Raw genomic sequence first — 18,199 nt, 5'->3', positions numbered from 1 at the left:
AGAAGGCTGGAGATGAAAGGGAATAAGAAACCAGAGATGAAAACACCAGAGAGCAAATGTTTGGGGATGTTATGGGAACTTGTGAAAGGGCAAGATTGGAGGATAGCACAACTAGAGCTAAAGTTAAGGAAGTGAGGAAGCTTTTCAAGGATCATATGATTAGTTTAGTGGAGAGGGATGAAGAGATGTAAAATCATGGAAAAAAAGATGAAGCCATGAAAAAGGAGAGAAAATCTGATGTGTCTTCTCTACATGTACAAGAGGCTATGCACTTAGAGGAAAGAACTAAATAGCATGAAGAATCTATTTGCAACATTGGTTAAGGAATTGCAGGAGCATTACTGGGAGTATTTCAGGTAGATGTAAAGACAAAAGTGCATATTGAATTTATCTATCTATATCTCTGATGCATGTTTTCAACTGGAACTCCCTCAAGGGAGTGGCCATGGCAACGTGTTCAACAACGAATCGAGACTACAGCACGTGTTCAACAACGAATCGAGACCACAGCACGTGCAACAGTCTCCATAACATCTTAGCCTTCATGCCTCAACCTTAACAGGCCACTGATTAAGGGTAACTCTAGTGCAGGGTTTGCAGAGGCTCCTACCTAAATGTTCCTACTGACTTCTACCTAATGTTCCTATCCACTACTTCTACCTAATGCTCCTTGCCAAATGCTTCTATCTACTACTATCTACTGCTCCTAACATTTTGTCGAAGGGCAGGGCTAGCACATAGAGCTCATCACAGGAAAATCTAGAGTTAAAAAGAATGAGCTGTGTAAGTTAAGTGTTGTCAAGTGTTACAAATGATGAGGAGAGATTTTATGTTTGTGGAAAATATGCCAGGAGTCCACGTGTGGGTGAGGAAGAAAGAAAAGACAGCTACCTGGGTCAGAGGTATGCAATATGACAATCACTGAAGTGCTGGCTTACTACATGGGCATCACTAACCCTCCCAATACCCAGGCGGGTAGTACTGGTAATACATCCCTGGTTGTTGGCTACCTACCAATTATTGAGTATATTGAAATGATATTGAAAGCAGTTCAGGGAGAGAAAAGGATGAACACACACACATGCACACACAGACTAATGAAAGCAGAGGGCATGAAAGATCTGAATGAGCAAATCTGAAAATCAAATGAGCATGAAGAGTGAGGAACAGATCCAGGGTGAAACAGAGGTGCACGCAGGAAATTGAGCAAAGCACTCGAATGTGTACTTTTAGGTATGAAACAGTTAAAGAAGTATATTGGCTAGTTGATAAAAGGTTTAGAAAAGTACAGAGAATGCAGAATCAGTGTTTGCTTGCTAAAAGAGAGATAACAGAGAAAGTTAGAGACACAGTTTGACACTACCACACTGCAGGTTCTGGCTGAAAAGTGGGTGCCACCAAAATTAGAGAGAATGGTAAAGCAGGAAGCTGACAGATGCAATTTCCATGATAAAGGAGATGAACAGCTGGCAATAAACAAGATGATTAAGGAAAGGAGACAAATAGCAGGTTATAAACAAGACATAAGGGGGCCAACCAATTCTCATTACGTTTGACTTGGAGTCATCAAGCCAAGGAATAATTAGAAAAGGTAATAATCTTAAAGGCATGGTGAAATTCAGTGGGATATTCATTCTTGAGTTGCCAAAGGCCACACAGTAATCATGTGACACAGCAGCCTGCTGAGTATTGTGTGGTCTAGCAAGTGGTCGGGGTGCACATGTAATGAGCTTTCAAGAGCAAAAACCAAAGTATAGTAAACCCTTGATTTAATGAACTAATAGAGGGGAAAGAGTGTCTGCTAATGCCAAAAGTCCTTAAATCGAATGTAACCTATTTCTAAGCCACATTTAAGTTGACATGCTTTCTTTTAACTCCTCTCCCTCTGTAAAGTTTAGTGTGTGTTACGATAGTTGGATGCCCGGCAGTTGGAGGAAAGAGTCAGACTGAGACTGAGGTGATGCCACCCCTCTCCTGTGAAAGAAGTATAGACTGAGACTGAGGTGATGCCACCCCTCTCCTGTGAAAGAATACTTCTTTATAATAGAGTGAGGTAGACTACCTGCTTTCATTGCACCTCTTACATGGTGTAGTGGACAGGATTCAAACCTATGCTGGAAAATCCCAAGTTATCACAAGACTGGTCACCTTCTTCAGGAGGTGGGGCGCACCCAAGGAAATCACCTCAGACATAGGAACCTATCTAGACAGTGAGGAGATGGAAGCTTTCTACAAAAAAATGGGGAACCACGGCCTGCATCTCCTCAGCCCACTTCCCCCAGTCCAATGGATGTGCTGAAGCAGTGGTAAAGGCAGCCAAACAGGTGTTGAGGGGTAACAAGGATGTTGGAGGGAGCCTGCACACAACAGACTGACTCAGTCTATGCTCCAATATCTCAACACCCCCTAAGAGAGGGGGATAAATCACCTGCACAGCCGGCAGCAGGAAGACAGTTGTGAGATGGTGTCCCTGTGTCCCAGCAACATAACCTGATAAACTGGCGATGGAGAACAGCTCTGCGTAACACAGAGAGGGCCATAGCAGAACCTGATAAACTGGCGATGGAGAACTGCTCTGCATAACACGGAGAGGGCCATAGCAGAGAACCAGGCTCTCATGCAGGGCAGCCCAGCAAGTGATGCCACTACGCTGCCCCAGCTGTCCGTGGGCACCCCTTTCTGAGTGCAGGACTTCACTTTGAATGTGTGGAACAGGTTGGACATGGTTGTGGAAGTGAAGCTGCATAAATGATACTCAGTAAAATGAATAAGGAAAAGGCTATAATGATATTGTACGTTTTTTTTTTTTTTTTTTTTTTTTGTCACTGTCTCCCGCGTTTGCGAGGTAGCGCAAGGAAACAGACGAAAGAAATGGCCCAACCCACCCCCATACACATGTATATACATACACGTCCACACACGCAAATATACATACCTACACAGCTTTCCATGGTTTACCCCAGACGCTTCATATGCCTTGATTCAATCCACTGACAGCACGTCAACCCCGGTATACCACATCGATCCAATTCACTCTATTCCTTGCCCTCCTTTCACCCTCCTGCATGTTCAGGCCCCGATCACACAAAATCTTTTTCACTCCATCTTTCCACCTCCAATTTGGTCTCCCACTTCTCCTCGTTCCCTCCACCTCCGACACATATATCCTCTTGGTCAATCTTTCCTCACTCATTCTCTCCATGTGCCCAAACCATTTCAAAACACCCTCTTCTGCTCTCTCAACCACGCTCTTTTTATTTCCACACATCTCTCTTACCCTTACGTTACTTACTCGATCAAACCACCTCTCACCACACATTGTCCTCAAACATTTCATTTCCAGCACATCCACCCTCCTGTGCACAACTCTATCCATAGCCCACGCCTCACAACCATACAACATTGTTGGAACCACTATTCCTTCAAACATACCCATTTTTGCTTTCCGAGATAATGTTCTCGACTTCCACACATTCTTCAAGGCTCCCAGGATTTTCGCCCCTTCCCCCACCCTATGATCCACTTCCGCTTCCATGGTTCCCAGTAATACAGTCACCCCCTTTTTTAATAAATTCCACTGCAATACCATCCAAACCTGCTGCCTTGCCGGCTTTCATCTTCCGCAAAGCTTTTACTACCTCTTCTCTGTTTACCAAATCATTTTCCCTAACCCTCTCACTTTGCACACCACCTCGACCAAAACACCCTATATCTGCCACTCTATCATCAAACACATTCAACAAACCTTCAAAATACTCACTCCATCTCCTTCTCACATCATCACTACTTATCATCATCTCCCCATTTGCGCCCTTCACTGAAGTTCCCATTTGCTCCCTTGTCTTACGCTCTTTATTTACCTCCTTCCAGAACATCTTTTTTTTCTCCCTAAAATTTAATGATACTCTCTCACCCCAACTCTCATTTTCCCTCTTTTTCACCTCTTGCACCTTTCTCTTGACCTCCTGTCTCTTTCTTTTATACATCTCCTAATCAATTGCATTTTTTCCCTGCAAAAATCGTCCAAATGCCTCTCTCTTCTCTTTCACTAATAATCTTACTTCTTCATCCCACCACTCACTACCCTTTCTAATCAACCCACCTCCCACTCTTCTCATGCCACAAGCATCTTTTGCGCAATCCATCAGTGATTCCCTAAATACATCCCATTCCTCCCCCACTCCCCTTACTTCCATTGTTCTCACCTTTTTCCATTCTGTACTCAGTCTCTCCTGGTACTTCCTCACACAAGTCTCCTTCCCAAGCTCACTTACTCTCACCACCCTCTTCACCCCAACATTCACTCTTCTTTTCTGAAAACCCATACAAATCTTCACCTTAGCCTCCACAAGATAATGATCAGACATCCCTCCAGTTGCACCTCTCAGCACATTAACATCCAAAAGTCTCTCTTTCGTGCGCCTGTCAATTAACACGTAATCCAATAATGCTCTCTGGCCATCTCTCCTACTTACATACGTATACTTATGTATATCTCACTTTTTAAACCAGGTATTCCCAATCACCAGTCCTTTTTCAGCACATAAATCTACAAGCTCTTCACCATGTCCATTTACAACACTGAACACCCCATGTATACCAATTATTCCCTCAACTGCCACATTACTCACCTTTGCATTCAAATCACCCATCACTATAACCCGGTCTCGTGCATCAAAACCACTAACACACTCATTCAGCTGCTCCCAAAACATTTGCCTCTCATGATCTTTCTTCTCATGCCCAGGTGCATATGCACCAATAATCACCCATCTCTCTCCATCAACTTTCAGTTTTACCCATATTAATCGAGAATTTACTTTCTTACATTCTATCACATACTCCCACAACTCCTGTTTCAGGAGTACTGCTACTCCTTCCCTTGCTCTTGTCCTCTCACTAACCCCTGACTTTACTCCCAAGACATTCCCAAACCACTCTTCCCCTTTACCCTTGAGCTTCGTTTCACTCAGAGCCAAAACATCCAGGTTCCTTTCCTCAAACATACTACCTATCTCTCCTTTTTTCACATCTTGGTTACATCCACACACATTTAGACATCCCAGTCTGAGCCTTTGAGGAGGATGAGCACTCCCCGCGTGACTCCTTCTGTTTCCCATCTTAGAAAGTTAAAAAATACAAGGAGGGGAGGATTTCTGGCCCCCCGCTCCAAGATATTGTACGTACTGCACATTATTTCCATCTCCTGGAGGACCTGTGATAATTTTTTTGTATTTGTTTATTTACTTTCCTTCTCCTGAGTCTTTGTTTCAGGTGAACAGTTATATCATAATATATATGTAATGTGTCAATGGAAACTGCCAGCTGATCTGCATCCACTTTTTGTGTCTATGTGGGTTGTCAACTGTCAGATTCAGAGCTATCATTGTCATGTTTCACTTTTCTTTGTTTCTTATTCACTCTCTAGTACACTCTGTTCATCAAAGTCTAATGCATCCAGGATAACAACAATTTGTGCAATATCTACTCCCTGGGCTTTAGTTGGGCTGGTGGTCCAGCAGCATGTTTCATTTGTTGTCATCATCTTTCTTCTCACCAATACCTCAGGCATGAAACTGATGAAGGTGCTGCTATAGCTACATCCTGCAGTTAATATTTGTTATTTAAGGTTGCTATTGTCTCATCCTTGTTATTTAAGGTTGCTATTGTCTCATCCCATAGTGAATGAGTTTAGTAGACTCCTACAGTGGGACTCTGGTGATAGATTAGAGATAATGTTAACTTCCAAGTCTTTCTTACAAACAGATTCCTGCTAGATGATAATCATGTCAAGGCCTTTCACTGTAACTAATCCTCAGTACTTTACATTTCCTCAGGTTGAATTTCATCGACCATGTATCAGGCCAATGCTGGAGTTTGTCAAGGTCCCCATGTAACGTGATACAATTCTCCAAGCTTTTCTGCTCCTCATGATCTTTGTTTTGCATCATCTGCAAACATATTCAGGTAGGAGCCCATTCCTCTAAGCCAGTCATTTACAAAAATTAAGTAGAATAATGGTTCCAGAACAGAATCCTGTGGCAATCTACTGGTAACCCTGGTCTATTTTTGAGAAACTCTGATATGCATCCTTTGTTCCCTTCCACTTGGTAATTTTCTTTACATTTAAGCAGTTTTCCCCTTATTCCTGATTGATGATCCAACTTCTTAATCAGGCTCAGGTACAGTATCAAGCACTTTCTGGCATCAAAGCACTAACAGTCCACCCAGCCTTCCCCTCTATGTTGGACACAGCTATATCTTGTAGATATCGAAGAGGTTTGTTAGGCATGACCTCCTCTCCCTAAATCTCACTTGGGTAATTTCTTCTCTGCAGAAAGGTATACATTTGCTTTCTAATTATCTTTTCCAAAACCTTAAAGACCACACTCATCATTGAAACCTATCTGAAGTTCATTGCCTGTTCCCAATTTTCTTTTCCACTTTGCCTCTCTCAAGCAACATCTTGAATGGTATTTCCAGAGGTTTGCTTAATGCATCAGTACACATTTTCAGCACGGATGGTGAAATTTCATCAGGACCATGTGCCATTTAATATCATGTTTGACCCTAATGTTTTCTAAACTCTTCTCTCCATTCCAGTTTATTGATGATGGGGCGATAGTGCCTTCCACTGTGAAAACGCTTTTGAACTTGTTACTAAGTTCCTTGCATATCTTTACATCAGCCTGATTAGATGTTCTTCAACTAACAATTTATTCCTGATGAGTTTATGTGAAAATTTTGGATTTTCTCCTGTCCTGTCCTCAGTATTCCTTTAAAAGATTCTTTGTTCCTTCTTTCTTATCCTGCTACACTCATTCCTCTCAGGTGTATACTTAGCAAAAGCTGGCTAGGTTGTGTGTCACTTATGTTTTTGCCATGGCTCATTTTGAAGCCCTTTTGCTTAATGAAATTCTTTTTAAAACATTCTTCTGTCCTTTGAAAGAGTCCCTCCATATTTGAGGCTAGAGATATGTTCCTAATCCTTCACAGTAAACTTCACAGAACCTCTCACCACAATGCCCTGGTTCTTGGCAACTGCAGTCCATTTCCCAATCTGTTTCCATACAAATTTTTGAGGCCCATGTAGTTTCCACAAATATATCTCTTCTTTAGGTCTTGTCTCACCATTTCTCTTTTAATCTCATTTCTTACCACATACTTAAACTTGAGCATTGCATGATCACTTTTTCCATCTGATGCATCATATTAAATATTCTCAACTTCCATGAAGACTTGGTTTAGTCATTATAATGTATCAGTCCCTGTATGCTCACTTATATGACTCCCTGTCCCAGTGAGAATCTAAATTTGTACAGTCTCTCTATAACTGAAATCCTACTTCATAAGTACAGTACCCTCATTGAAAAGTGTGTACATGTATCTTCTGCTTCGTGTACCATCCTGATTGTTCCTCCAATGTTATCAGTGTATACTTGTTCTGAATCGTTGAAGTTCTTTTGAGGACCATATAATCTCAACACTGCTTTGCATTTCTTTCCTGCAGTTGTGTGTTTCTTGTTACTTTATTTTGTGTTACTGTAAAGGAGGCTCTGCTGGTATTTATGTAGGAAAACATTCATTCAACTCCATAAGCAAAACAGAGTGAAACCATGAACCCATGCCTATATAAAGGAGAGAAAAGGTGTATAGAGCTTTCCACTTCACTGAATACCAGATAAAACAGAGGTTCTTACCAACCACAGTTTTGCTGAGAACAGTGTGTACCATTTGTGAACCACAGCATTATGTCTTGCATATACACAGTTTTCCACAGTACAGTGAACACTTTATCCATGCATTAGGTGGGTATCATATGTCCACAGGCCATTTGTTGCCCAATCTGGCACCAGCCATTTCAAGGCAAACACAGGGGTGTCATAACCAGGCAGTGTTCCTTAGGTGAGTGTCATTTTACCCCTTTGTTCAGCGCAGCTGGCTGCCTGCTTTGTGTGAGTACAGAGACCCAACAACAGTGGTGGCATATTACAATCATGTTATTACTGTACAGGTTTGTATATGATTTCTTTATACTGTTATAGATCAGGCATGTTGTTCTTGATATGTAATATGATTATTTTCACCCAGAAGTGTTCATAATAGGACTAGGAGTATGTATCTCAAGGGTCTCTTCCTTAACTCCAAATCACAGTTTTGCCAACAATAGGGCCCTTCAGAAATGTAATTCCAGCAATTGGCAAGAAACCACTGAAAAGCATATTCTGTATTATAATCTTAACAAATGGAATACAGTATTATAATTATGCTGTTGTGATACATCAGTAACAGACTTTTTTCATATTTGTTCTCTTTTCTTACATTAGTGAGAGCACCATAAACAGATGAAGAAAGGCCTCATTCACTCGCATCCATTCTCTAGTTGTCATGTATAATGCACCAAAGCTGCAGCCCCAATCCACAACTAGGCCTCACAGACCTTTTCATTGTTTACCCCAGTCCACTGACAGTGCATCACACATTATTCTTATCATTAAATAAACATAAAATAAGCAGAATCATCCTTAAGCATTACAGCAGCTAATCGTCTCTATGCCTTAAAAGTACTGAAGAACCAACAGATATGTAAAATAAATCAGAAAAATTTTGCATGCTGATTCATTTATCACATAACAAAAGCAGTTACTACTATTTGCAATAAGAAAAGATTTATGATAAGAATGAGGGTTTCCTCAGCATATTATATGTACAGCACTGTGGAAGAGAAGAGCAGAAGTAAAGGAAATGGAAAATAAAGACGAAAACTAAGAGAAGGAAAAGGGTGGTTCGGATATATTAGGTACAGTGAGGTTCATTGTGAGTGTTGGCCAAGTAAAAGATTTACATCCATCATGGTAATGTTTCTAAGAATGACCATATGATCATCTACTTGTGCAGCAAAATTTAATTTCACATTTCTGCATAGCATTCAAAAAGGAGAGAAATTGGAAGGATAAATAAGCAATTAGAATGCCATTAGACCAATCTTTATGTAATTAATATGAGTCTCCCACTTGTGCCAATGTTGCAAGAAATGATGCAGCCTATTTTAATACTATATGTGGATATAGGAAGTGGACATAGAAGGTGAAGTTGGTCCAGTAAAAGTAGACGGTCACCAAAAACTTTCTAAAAAAAGGGGCTATGTTTTCCAAATTTGAATGAGTGAAAAACTGGAAATTTTAAGGGAGATAGATAATTAGGAAGACAATGGTCAATCATTGGATGAGTGTTATAAGCATTTCTGTTACAGTTTTTGAAGTGACTGAATGACTTTAAGCATGGGTATCATGGATCACCTTGAGAATATACAGAGCCACCAGAAGTCAGACAGAAGGACAGTGTTAAGTACTGTTGTTTAAGAGAGAGATGCTAGTAATGTGGAGACTTAGTAACAAAACTGTGAAACATATTTTGCATTCATTTCTTTGCTGTACAGCAAACTGTGGAATTTCTGAAATACAGAAACATTGGCTACCAAACCAATCTATCCTCATGCTACTGAGTCTAACTCTCTTACTTACTTGTTGCAAGAGTAGCCTGAACAAGATCCCAGCAGTAAACATATCCATCTTCAGATCCTGACATCACATGAGTGTCTGAAGACGTGAAACAGCTCTCAACCTATAGCAAAAGCATGGTTAAAGACTCAAGAAGGATAAAAAATAAAGTCATTAATATTAAAGCCTACTCACACCTTATAGATATATTGTTATTATGGTGCAACCCCAGAGTTCTTTTCATGGGGCCCCTGCAGCTTCAAGGCTGCACTGCTCACAGGAGCAAAGGAAATGATGGACTCCTATAGAGCAAATAGATCTAGAACAAGACTGTACCCCGTCTGTTCACCAACAATGATAGAATATGACTGAAGGTGACTTCTTTCATGTGGTTGGGGGTTATATTGTTCTGTTCATGTTCACAAAGGGGAGATTTAGCCAGCTTCTGTTGCCTTTTGAGTGAAGTTAGGGCTTTTATTCTTGCTAACACCAAAGAGTTTTATTCAGCTTTTGGGATGCCCCACATACCACGTAACCAGACCTATCATGTTTCAAGTGAACTTGGAGGTTATACTCTTGCTTATTCTATAAAATTCCATTCACATTTTGAAAGGCTAACTGACGGTATTATTCAGCTTATAAGACGCCCCATGTGGTATTTTGAGAAAACTTTGGGGTTTTATTCTTGCTAATTCCATACGATCTTATTCAGATTTTGAAAGGCTAAAAGGTACAGACCTGTGGCATTTTGGGTGATCTTAGGGTTTTTATCTTGTTAATGCTGGACAGATTTATTTAGGTTTTGCATGACCATTCATTGCACAAGTCTGAACCTGTGCCATTTTGGGTGAACAGAGGGGTTTTATTCTTCTTAATGGGGAAAAAATTCAACTTTTGGGAGACCCCTCATGGCACAGGCCCAGACCTGTGACATCTTGAAAGAGCTTCAAGGTTTCAATCTTGCTAATATCAGCTTTAGGGAAGCCATAGGTACCACTCATCCTGACATATGGTACATATCTTGGATGAACTTAGGGGTTTTCTTCTTGCTAATGCCAGATAATTTCATTCAACTTTTGCAATGCCCCTCATGGCACAGTTCCTGACCTGTGCCATTTTGGTGATCCTGGGGATTTCATTCTTGCTCTTGCCAGATAATCTTATTCAGCTTTTGGAAGGCCTCTTATGGCACAGGTCCAGACCTTTGCCATTTTGGGTGAACTTGGAGATTATATTCTTGCCAAAGGCAAACAATTTTATTCAGCTTCTGGAATGCCCCTTGCACCACAGGCCCAGACTTTTGGCATTTTGGTGAACTTGGGAGTTTTATTCTTCCTAATGTTGGGTGATTTAATTTTGCTTTAGGGAGGCCCCTCATGCTGTAAGTCCAGACCTTTGGCTTTTTGGGTGAAATTAGGGGTTTTATTCTTGCTAACACTAGATGATCTTAATCAGCTTTTGGGATGCCCTTTGTGCCACAGGTCTGGACCTATACTGTTTTGGGTGAATCTGGATGTTTTATTCATTTCAATGCCAAACAAAATTATTCAGCTTCTGCAGGTCTGGACCTATGGCATCTTGGGTGATCTTGAGGGGGTTATTCCAGCTAAAGCCAGATGATTTTTTGAGATTTTGGGAGGTCCCTTGCATCACAGACCCATGGTGCTTTGGGTGAACTTGGGGTTTTTATTCTTGCTAATGCCACAAGAGGATTTTATTCAGCTCTTGGGAAGCCCCTCACACAACAGGTTTGGATCTGAGGCATTTTGGGTGAATCTGTGGGTTTTATACATGCTAATGCCAGATGATTTTGTTCACCTTTTTGAAGGGCCCTCACACCACAGGCAGAGCTTTGGTTAAACTCAGGGTTGTATTCTTCCCAACACCAAAATATTTTACTTGACTTCTGGGATAGCCCTTTGTGTTTAAACCTTTTATATATATATATATATATATATATATATATATATATATATATATATATATATATATATATATATATATACTTGATGGTTTTATTCTTGCTAACACGAGGCCCACCTCGTGTTAGGGTGAACTTGAAGGTTTTATTCCTGCTAATGCCAGACTTATTTTATTCAGCTTTTGAGGGGTCCCTTGCACCACAGGTCCTTGGTGTTTTGGTTTATGTTAGGGGTTTTATTCCTGCTACAGCCAGATGATTTTTTAAGCTTTTGGGAAGTCCCTTGCACCACAGATTCAGACCAATGGCATTTTGGGAGAATCTGGGAGTTTTATTCTTTCTAATGCCAGAAAACTTTATTCAGCTTTTTGAGGGTTTAACTTTTGCTAATACCAGACCTGTGGCATTATGGGTGAGCTTAAGGTTTTTTTTGCTTGCTAATTTAAAAAGATAATATACAGCTTTTGGGAGGCCCCTCTCCACAGATCCAGGCCTATGGCAATATGGGTGAACTTAAGGGTTTTACTCTTGTTGATTACAAATGAGTTTAAGTTTTGGGAGGCCTCTCATGCCATAGGTGGCATTTAACATGACCTTATTCTTGCTACAGCCAGACAATTTCAATTTTGGGAGGCATTTTCATGAACTTGGGAATATTATTCTTGCTACCACCAGATTTGCACCTGTGTTTGCTCATCGGTTCTCTTTCTGTTTAAGAAACAGAACTCTTCCTCCTTCTTAGAAGTGTGTATTGGTAAATCCCATCCCTAAGAAGGGTGGCTGTTCTAACCCCTCCAGCTGCCGTCCATTTGCTTTGACATCCACCATTTCCAAAGTCTCTAAATCCCTCTTCGTCTCAACTCCCATATCTGTAAGGCAACATCCATTGGTGATGTTCTTCCCTATCATAATAATGTCTGATCATCATCCCTGAAAGATCTGGGGGAATCCTATGTGGTTGCCCTTGATATATCCAGAGCTTTTGATAAGGGGTGGCATCAGAGTCTCATCTCTTAGCTCCCCACTTTTGGCTTCTCTCCCACATATCTAGCTTCTTCTCTGGCTGATCTGTCTTCATGGTTGTTGATGGATCAGTCTCTCTCCCTTTCTCCATCAACAGCAGTGTCCCTCAAGGTTCTGTTGTGTCTCCTACACTATTTATTTTTATCATTGATTTCCTTCCTTCTACAAATAACCAAATGCACTCATATACTGACCACTCAACACTGCATTCCTCCATATCCTTCAATTCTGCTCCCTCTTCTCTCACTTGATCTGCAGCTCATCTCAATACAACTTCCTCTGTGAAGTCATGTTGGGACAGGATATCTTAATGGGGTAGACAAAATCTGGTTGATTTTAATGCTCCATTAGGCAGTTTTTGCCTTCTCTCTGTTGAAAATGCCTTGCAACTTTTCTCATGCCTTCAACACTACTTTAATTCCATCTTTTAACTAAAGAACACTGGGAGTCCTATTTAGATGTCAAAATTTCTTTTCCAAACAGTTGCTCTGCTTATATAAAGGACTGATCTGTCCTTGTTTAGAGTACTGCTCTCACATCTGAAATGGATCTAGGTCTGTATCCTTACTCAGCAGAGTTGAGTTGAAGGCAGTACAACTTATCAACTTTCCCAGGCTAACTTCAAAACTTGACCCATTTGTCCTATGCCATGATGCTGGGATACTTTCCCTCTTCTATCGGTATTACTTTGCTTTTTGCTCTTGAAAGCAGGCTTGCTTGTGTGCCCACCACTAGCTAGAACATACAATACTTGGCAAGCTATAATGTCACACGACTACTGTATGGCGTCTGGTAACTCAAGGATGGGCTCTTTCCTTCCTACACTTTGAAGCCTTCTTATAAAGACAACAGTCAGGATAAACCTGAGCTCCAGCTTCTTGATTTACCATGACTTTATTGTTCCTGATGATGGAGAATGATGCAATAATAATGGCTGGAAAGTAAGAGTTATGGAGAGTGGTTTAGAGAATTATGGAGAGTGGTTTAGAGAAGAGGCAGTGAAAGCCTTGCATGAGATGAAATGTGGCAAGGCAATGGGAATTGATGATATTACTGCTGAATTTATTAAGAAAGGGGATGACTATCTTATTGATAGGGTGCTAAGGATATTCAGTGTATGTATGGATCACAGTGAAGTGCCTGACAATTGCCAGAATGCATGTATACTGCCACTGTTTAAGGGCAAAGGGGATAAAGGTGAGTGCTCAAACTACAGAGATATAAGTTTGCTGAGTATACCTAGTAAGTTGTATGGGAGGATACTGATTGAGAGGGTGAAGGCAAGTACAGAGCATCAGTCTGGGGAGAAGTAGTGTGGTTTCAGAGGTGGTAGAGGATGTCTGGATCAGGTGTTTTGTTTGAAGAATGTGTGTGGGGAAAGCTTATAAAAACACATAGATATGTATGAAGTATTCATGAATCTAGAGAAGGTACATGATAGGGTTGATAGAGATGCTTTGTGGAAGGTCTTAAGAATACATGGTGTGGAAGGTAAGCTACTAGAAGCAGTCTGTTGGGGATGAGAGGGCCTGGAAAGTGAGTCAGTTGTTGTGCACTGATGATACAGCACTGTTGGCTGATTCGAGTGAGAAACCGCAGAAGTTGGTCACGTGAGTTTGGAAGAGTGTGTGAAAGGAGAAAGTTGAGTGAATGTGAATAAAAGCAATGTCATTAGTTTTACCAGAGTTGAGGGACAAGTTAGTTGGGATGTAAGTTTGAATGGAAAAAAAATGGGAGGAATTGAAGTGTTTTAGTTATCTGGGAGTAGACATGAAACAGCACAAATGCATGAAGGTAGAGAACAAAGGTAACATAGACATTCTCTCCTCCGCAATACAAGATCGCTGCCCTTTGAATCAGCCAGATAGCACCAGGAAACAGACAAAAAAAGACCTCATCCTCACATACACAAGCTGCTATGTGTACTGCACTGAAACCACAGCTCCCTATCCACCTCCAGGCCCTATGACCCTTTCCATGTCTACCCCGGATGTTTCACATGCCCTGGTACAGTCCATTGACAGCACATTGACCCCAATATACCACATTGTTCCAGTTCACTCTATTCCATGCACATCTTTCACCCTCCTGCACGTTCAGACCCTGATCGCTTAAAATGACTCACTTTGCATACCACTCTGAGCAAAAAAACAATACATCTACCACTTATCATCAAACATATTTAATAATCCTTGCAAATACTCACTCCATCTCCTCCTCATTTCATTAATACCTGTTATCACTTTCCCTTTTGCTCTCTTCATCAATGTTCCCATTTGTTCTCTTGTCTTTCGCACATTCTTTACCTCCTTCCAAAACGATTCTTTATTCTCCTTAAAGTTTAATGATACTCTCTCACGGCAACTCTCACTTGCCCTCTTTTTCAACCCTTGCACCTTCCTCTTGATCTTTTGCTGCTTTCTCTTATATATCTCCCGACCATTTGCACTCCTTCCCTGTAAGTACTGCCTGAACACCTCTCTTTTCTATCTTACTAGAAACTTTACTTCTTCGTCCCACCACTCGGATCCCTTTCTACCCATGCCACTTCTTCATCCCACCACTCAGATCCCTTTCTAACCATGCCACATGCATCTCTTGTACACACCGTCACTGCTTCCCTAAATACCTCCCATTCCTCACCCACTCCCCTCACTTTTACAGTCAATCTCTGCTGGTATTTCTTAAAACAAGTCTCCTTTCCAAGCTCACTTACTCTCACCACTCTCTTCTCCTTGACCCTGTTTCCTCTTTTTTGAAAACCTCTACAAATCTTCACCCTCATCTACACAAGATAGTAATCAGACATCCCACCAGCTGCCACTCTCAGCACGTTTGCATTCAAAAGTCTCTTACACGCATATCAATTCTGGTAAACTAATGATGAAAAACCAATCAGAGTATCCAAAGCCTGATCTAAAGTGCTTCCTGATTACTGCAAGAGACTCTGGGACGAAGTAAATAAGTGTACGTGATGCATGAAATCTGAAGCATAACATCATTTGCAGTTAATACATAACTAGAACAGTATTTTCCATACCTTATACTCTTTACTAGTGTGGCCAGTGTACTGAGCAAGGAGTTCTCCAGTGTCTCGGTCCATAAGACGTAAAGTGGAGCCCATTGTAGAGGTAAGCAAGCATTGACCATCACCACTAAATGATGCACAAGTCACACTTTCTGGTAAATTCAGAAACAAAAATCTTGTATAATTTATAGATCTCACCTTTAGGAAGTTAAGAACTAACTGACTGCTAATCAAATCAAATTACAATTTTTATCAGTATTAAGCCCCGTTTGATGGGACACTCACTGTTCACTTCCTGAAGCTTGAGTCATCATAAATGTACCACTAATTTTAGCAGGCTTTCTTTGAAGTCTCTACAAATATTCTGACATCTTAATGGCTACTAGGTGTTGCCTTGGTTGGTTTTCTACACTGATAGTTTGGGTGGTGATGCACTAAAGCCACAAACTATGATAAAGGTTGAAGCACACCTTTCTCCAACACTACCCCGAGTTAACTTTAAAAGGATTCTACCACAGCCATATTCATTATTTCAAGCGAATCCTTTATTTTTACATGTACTTCATTCAGTAACGGAAAACAGGAAATTTGAATGATGTGCCACTACCCTGGGATCTATGTGTTAACTTTAGCATTATACTAGGGCCATACAAGGTATGTTAGCTAATCTTTTTGTACTTATCCTATATTCAAGTGTGTATTTCATTCATTTTTTTATGGATCATATGAAATATGAATGACAGACACTTGCTAATACTTTCTCACCTTTCCTCCACCACTTCCTTGGGGGATCCATGCATTAACTTTAGTATTACACCACAGCCATAAAAGCCACATTAGCTCACTTTCTAAACATATTCTGTACTTTTATTTACCTGTTTTATGTATTTCATTCTGTGAAAGGAAACAAAAAATTGAAGACCATATTTGTCTACACTGTGAACAAATTGATCAAAGTCGTCCTTTGTCTAAGGTTTTACTTATCATAAACAAAGTTCTAAGGGTTTTAATGAACCAGGAAATGATGATCAAGAAAGAAAATTGTGTGTGTTTTCATACTTAATCGTTGTTATCCCCTGTTAGTGAGGTAGCGCCAGGAACAGACAGACAAAGGCTGCATCTGCTCACATCCATTCTCTAGCTGTCATTTGTACTGCACTGAAGCCACAGCTCCTTATCCACGAGCAGTTCCCACAGAACATTTCCATGGTTTACATTGGACTCTTCACATGCCCTAGTTCAGTCCATTGACAATACGTCAATCCCTGTGCATCATATCATTTAAATTCAGTCTATCCCCAACAACTTTTATTCTCCTGCAGGTTCAAACCCTAATTGCTCAAATTTTTTTTCACTCAGTCCTTCTATCTCATCTTGTTCCCTCTACTTCTGACACATGTATCCCCTTTGTCAATCCTTCTTCACTCAATCTCTCAACCACACTCTTTTTATTACCACATCTCTCTCTTACCCTTTCATTACTTACTTAATCATTGATCAAACCACCTCACTCAACATATTGTCCTCAAACATTTCATTTCCAGCAAATCCACCCTTCTCCACATAGTCCCATGCCTCACAGCCATATGATAATGCTGGGACCACTATACCTTCAAACATAAAATTTTTTGCCCTCTCCCACATCCTATGACTCACTACTGCTTCCATGGTTCCATTCACTGCCATGTTGATTCCCAGGTATATAAAACACCACGTCCTCCAATTTTTTTGCATTCAAACTCACACCCCCAACTAACTTGTCCCTCACTGCTGCTAAACCTAATAACTTTGCTCTTATTCTCATTAACTCTCAACTTCCTCCTTTCACACACCTTTCCAAACTAAGTCGCCAACTTCTGCAGTTTCACACTCGAATCTGACATCAGTCCTGTATCATCAGTAAACAACTACTGACACTTCCCAGGCCCTCTCATCCCCGACAGACTGCATGCTCACCCCTCTCTCCAACCATAAACAAACTGAACAACCATGATGACATCAAACAATCCTGCTACAGATCAACCTTAACTTGGAGCCAATCACTCTCCTTTCCTACTTGTATGCATACCTTACACCCTCGATAAGAACTTTTCACTGCTTCTAATATTCTCAAGACCTTCCACATGGCATCTCTATCACCTCTAACAATCCTTTCTCCGGATCCATAAATGCCACATAAAACCCATCCTCTTCTCTAAGTATTTCTCAAACATTCTGTAAAGGAAACACCTGATTCACACATCCTGTACTAGTTCTGAAACCACACTGCTTCTCCCCAATCTTATGTTGTATGCATGCCTTCACCCTCTCTATTATTACACTCCCAAACAAATTACCAGGTACACTCAACAAACTTATACCTCTGTAGTTTGAACACTCACCTTTATCCCCATTATTTTTATACAGTGGCACTATACATGCATTATGCCAATCCTCAGGTACCTAAACATGATCCATAGATACACTAAAAATCCTTACCAACCAATCGACAACACAGTCACTCCCTTTCTTAATAAATCTAACTGGAATTCCATCCACTCCAGTCACCTTGCCACAGAGCATTTCACAACCTCTTCTCTTTTCACCAAAAAAGTTTCCATGACTCTCACTTCCCATATCACCCCGACCCAAACACCCTACATCTGCCACCCCATTATCAAACACATTCAACAATCTTCAGAATACTCACTCCATCTCTTCCTCACTTTATTACAGTTACCACTTCCC

General features: G+C 40.7%; 1 protein-coding gene across 3 annotated transcripts in view; it reads right to left on the bottom strand.

Moving 5' to 3' along the window:
• Positions 1-18,199, bottom strand: part of LOC139749550 (WD repeat domain-containing protein 83) — a 64,381-nt gene that overhangs the window by 12,280 nt on the left and 33,902 nt on the right. For 2 of the 3 annotated variants that reach the window (XM_071663559.1, XM_071663567.1), the window contains 2 exons: positions 15,485-15,624; positions 9,465-9,624 (listed from right to left, as the gene is read on the bottom strand). In XM_071663559.1, coding sequence (XP_071519660.1) covers positions 9,517-9,624; positions 15,485-15,624 — 248 coding nt within the window. In that variant the 3' untranslated portion in view covers positions 9,465-9,516. Of the gene's footprint in view, positions 1-9,464; positions 9,625-15,484; positions 15,625-18,199 lie in introns of those variants that run through there. The other variant, XM_071663577.1, reaches the window with a different exon arrangement.

This window comes from Panulirus ornatus, chromosome 1 (genome assembly GCF_036320965.1).
Source record: "Panulirus ornatus isolate Po-2019 chromosome 1, ASM3632096v1, whole genome shotgun sequence".
Classification (NCBI taxonomy): Eukaryota; Metazoa; Arthropoda; class Malacostraca; order Decapoda; family Palinuridae; genus Panulirus; species Panulirus ornatus.
The sequence above is the reverse complement of the archived record's forward strand: the minus strand, read 5'-3'. Positions and strand labels throughout refer to the sequence as shown.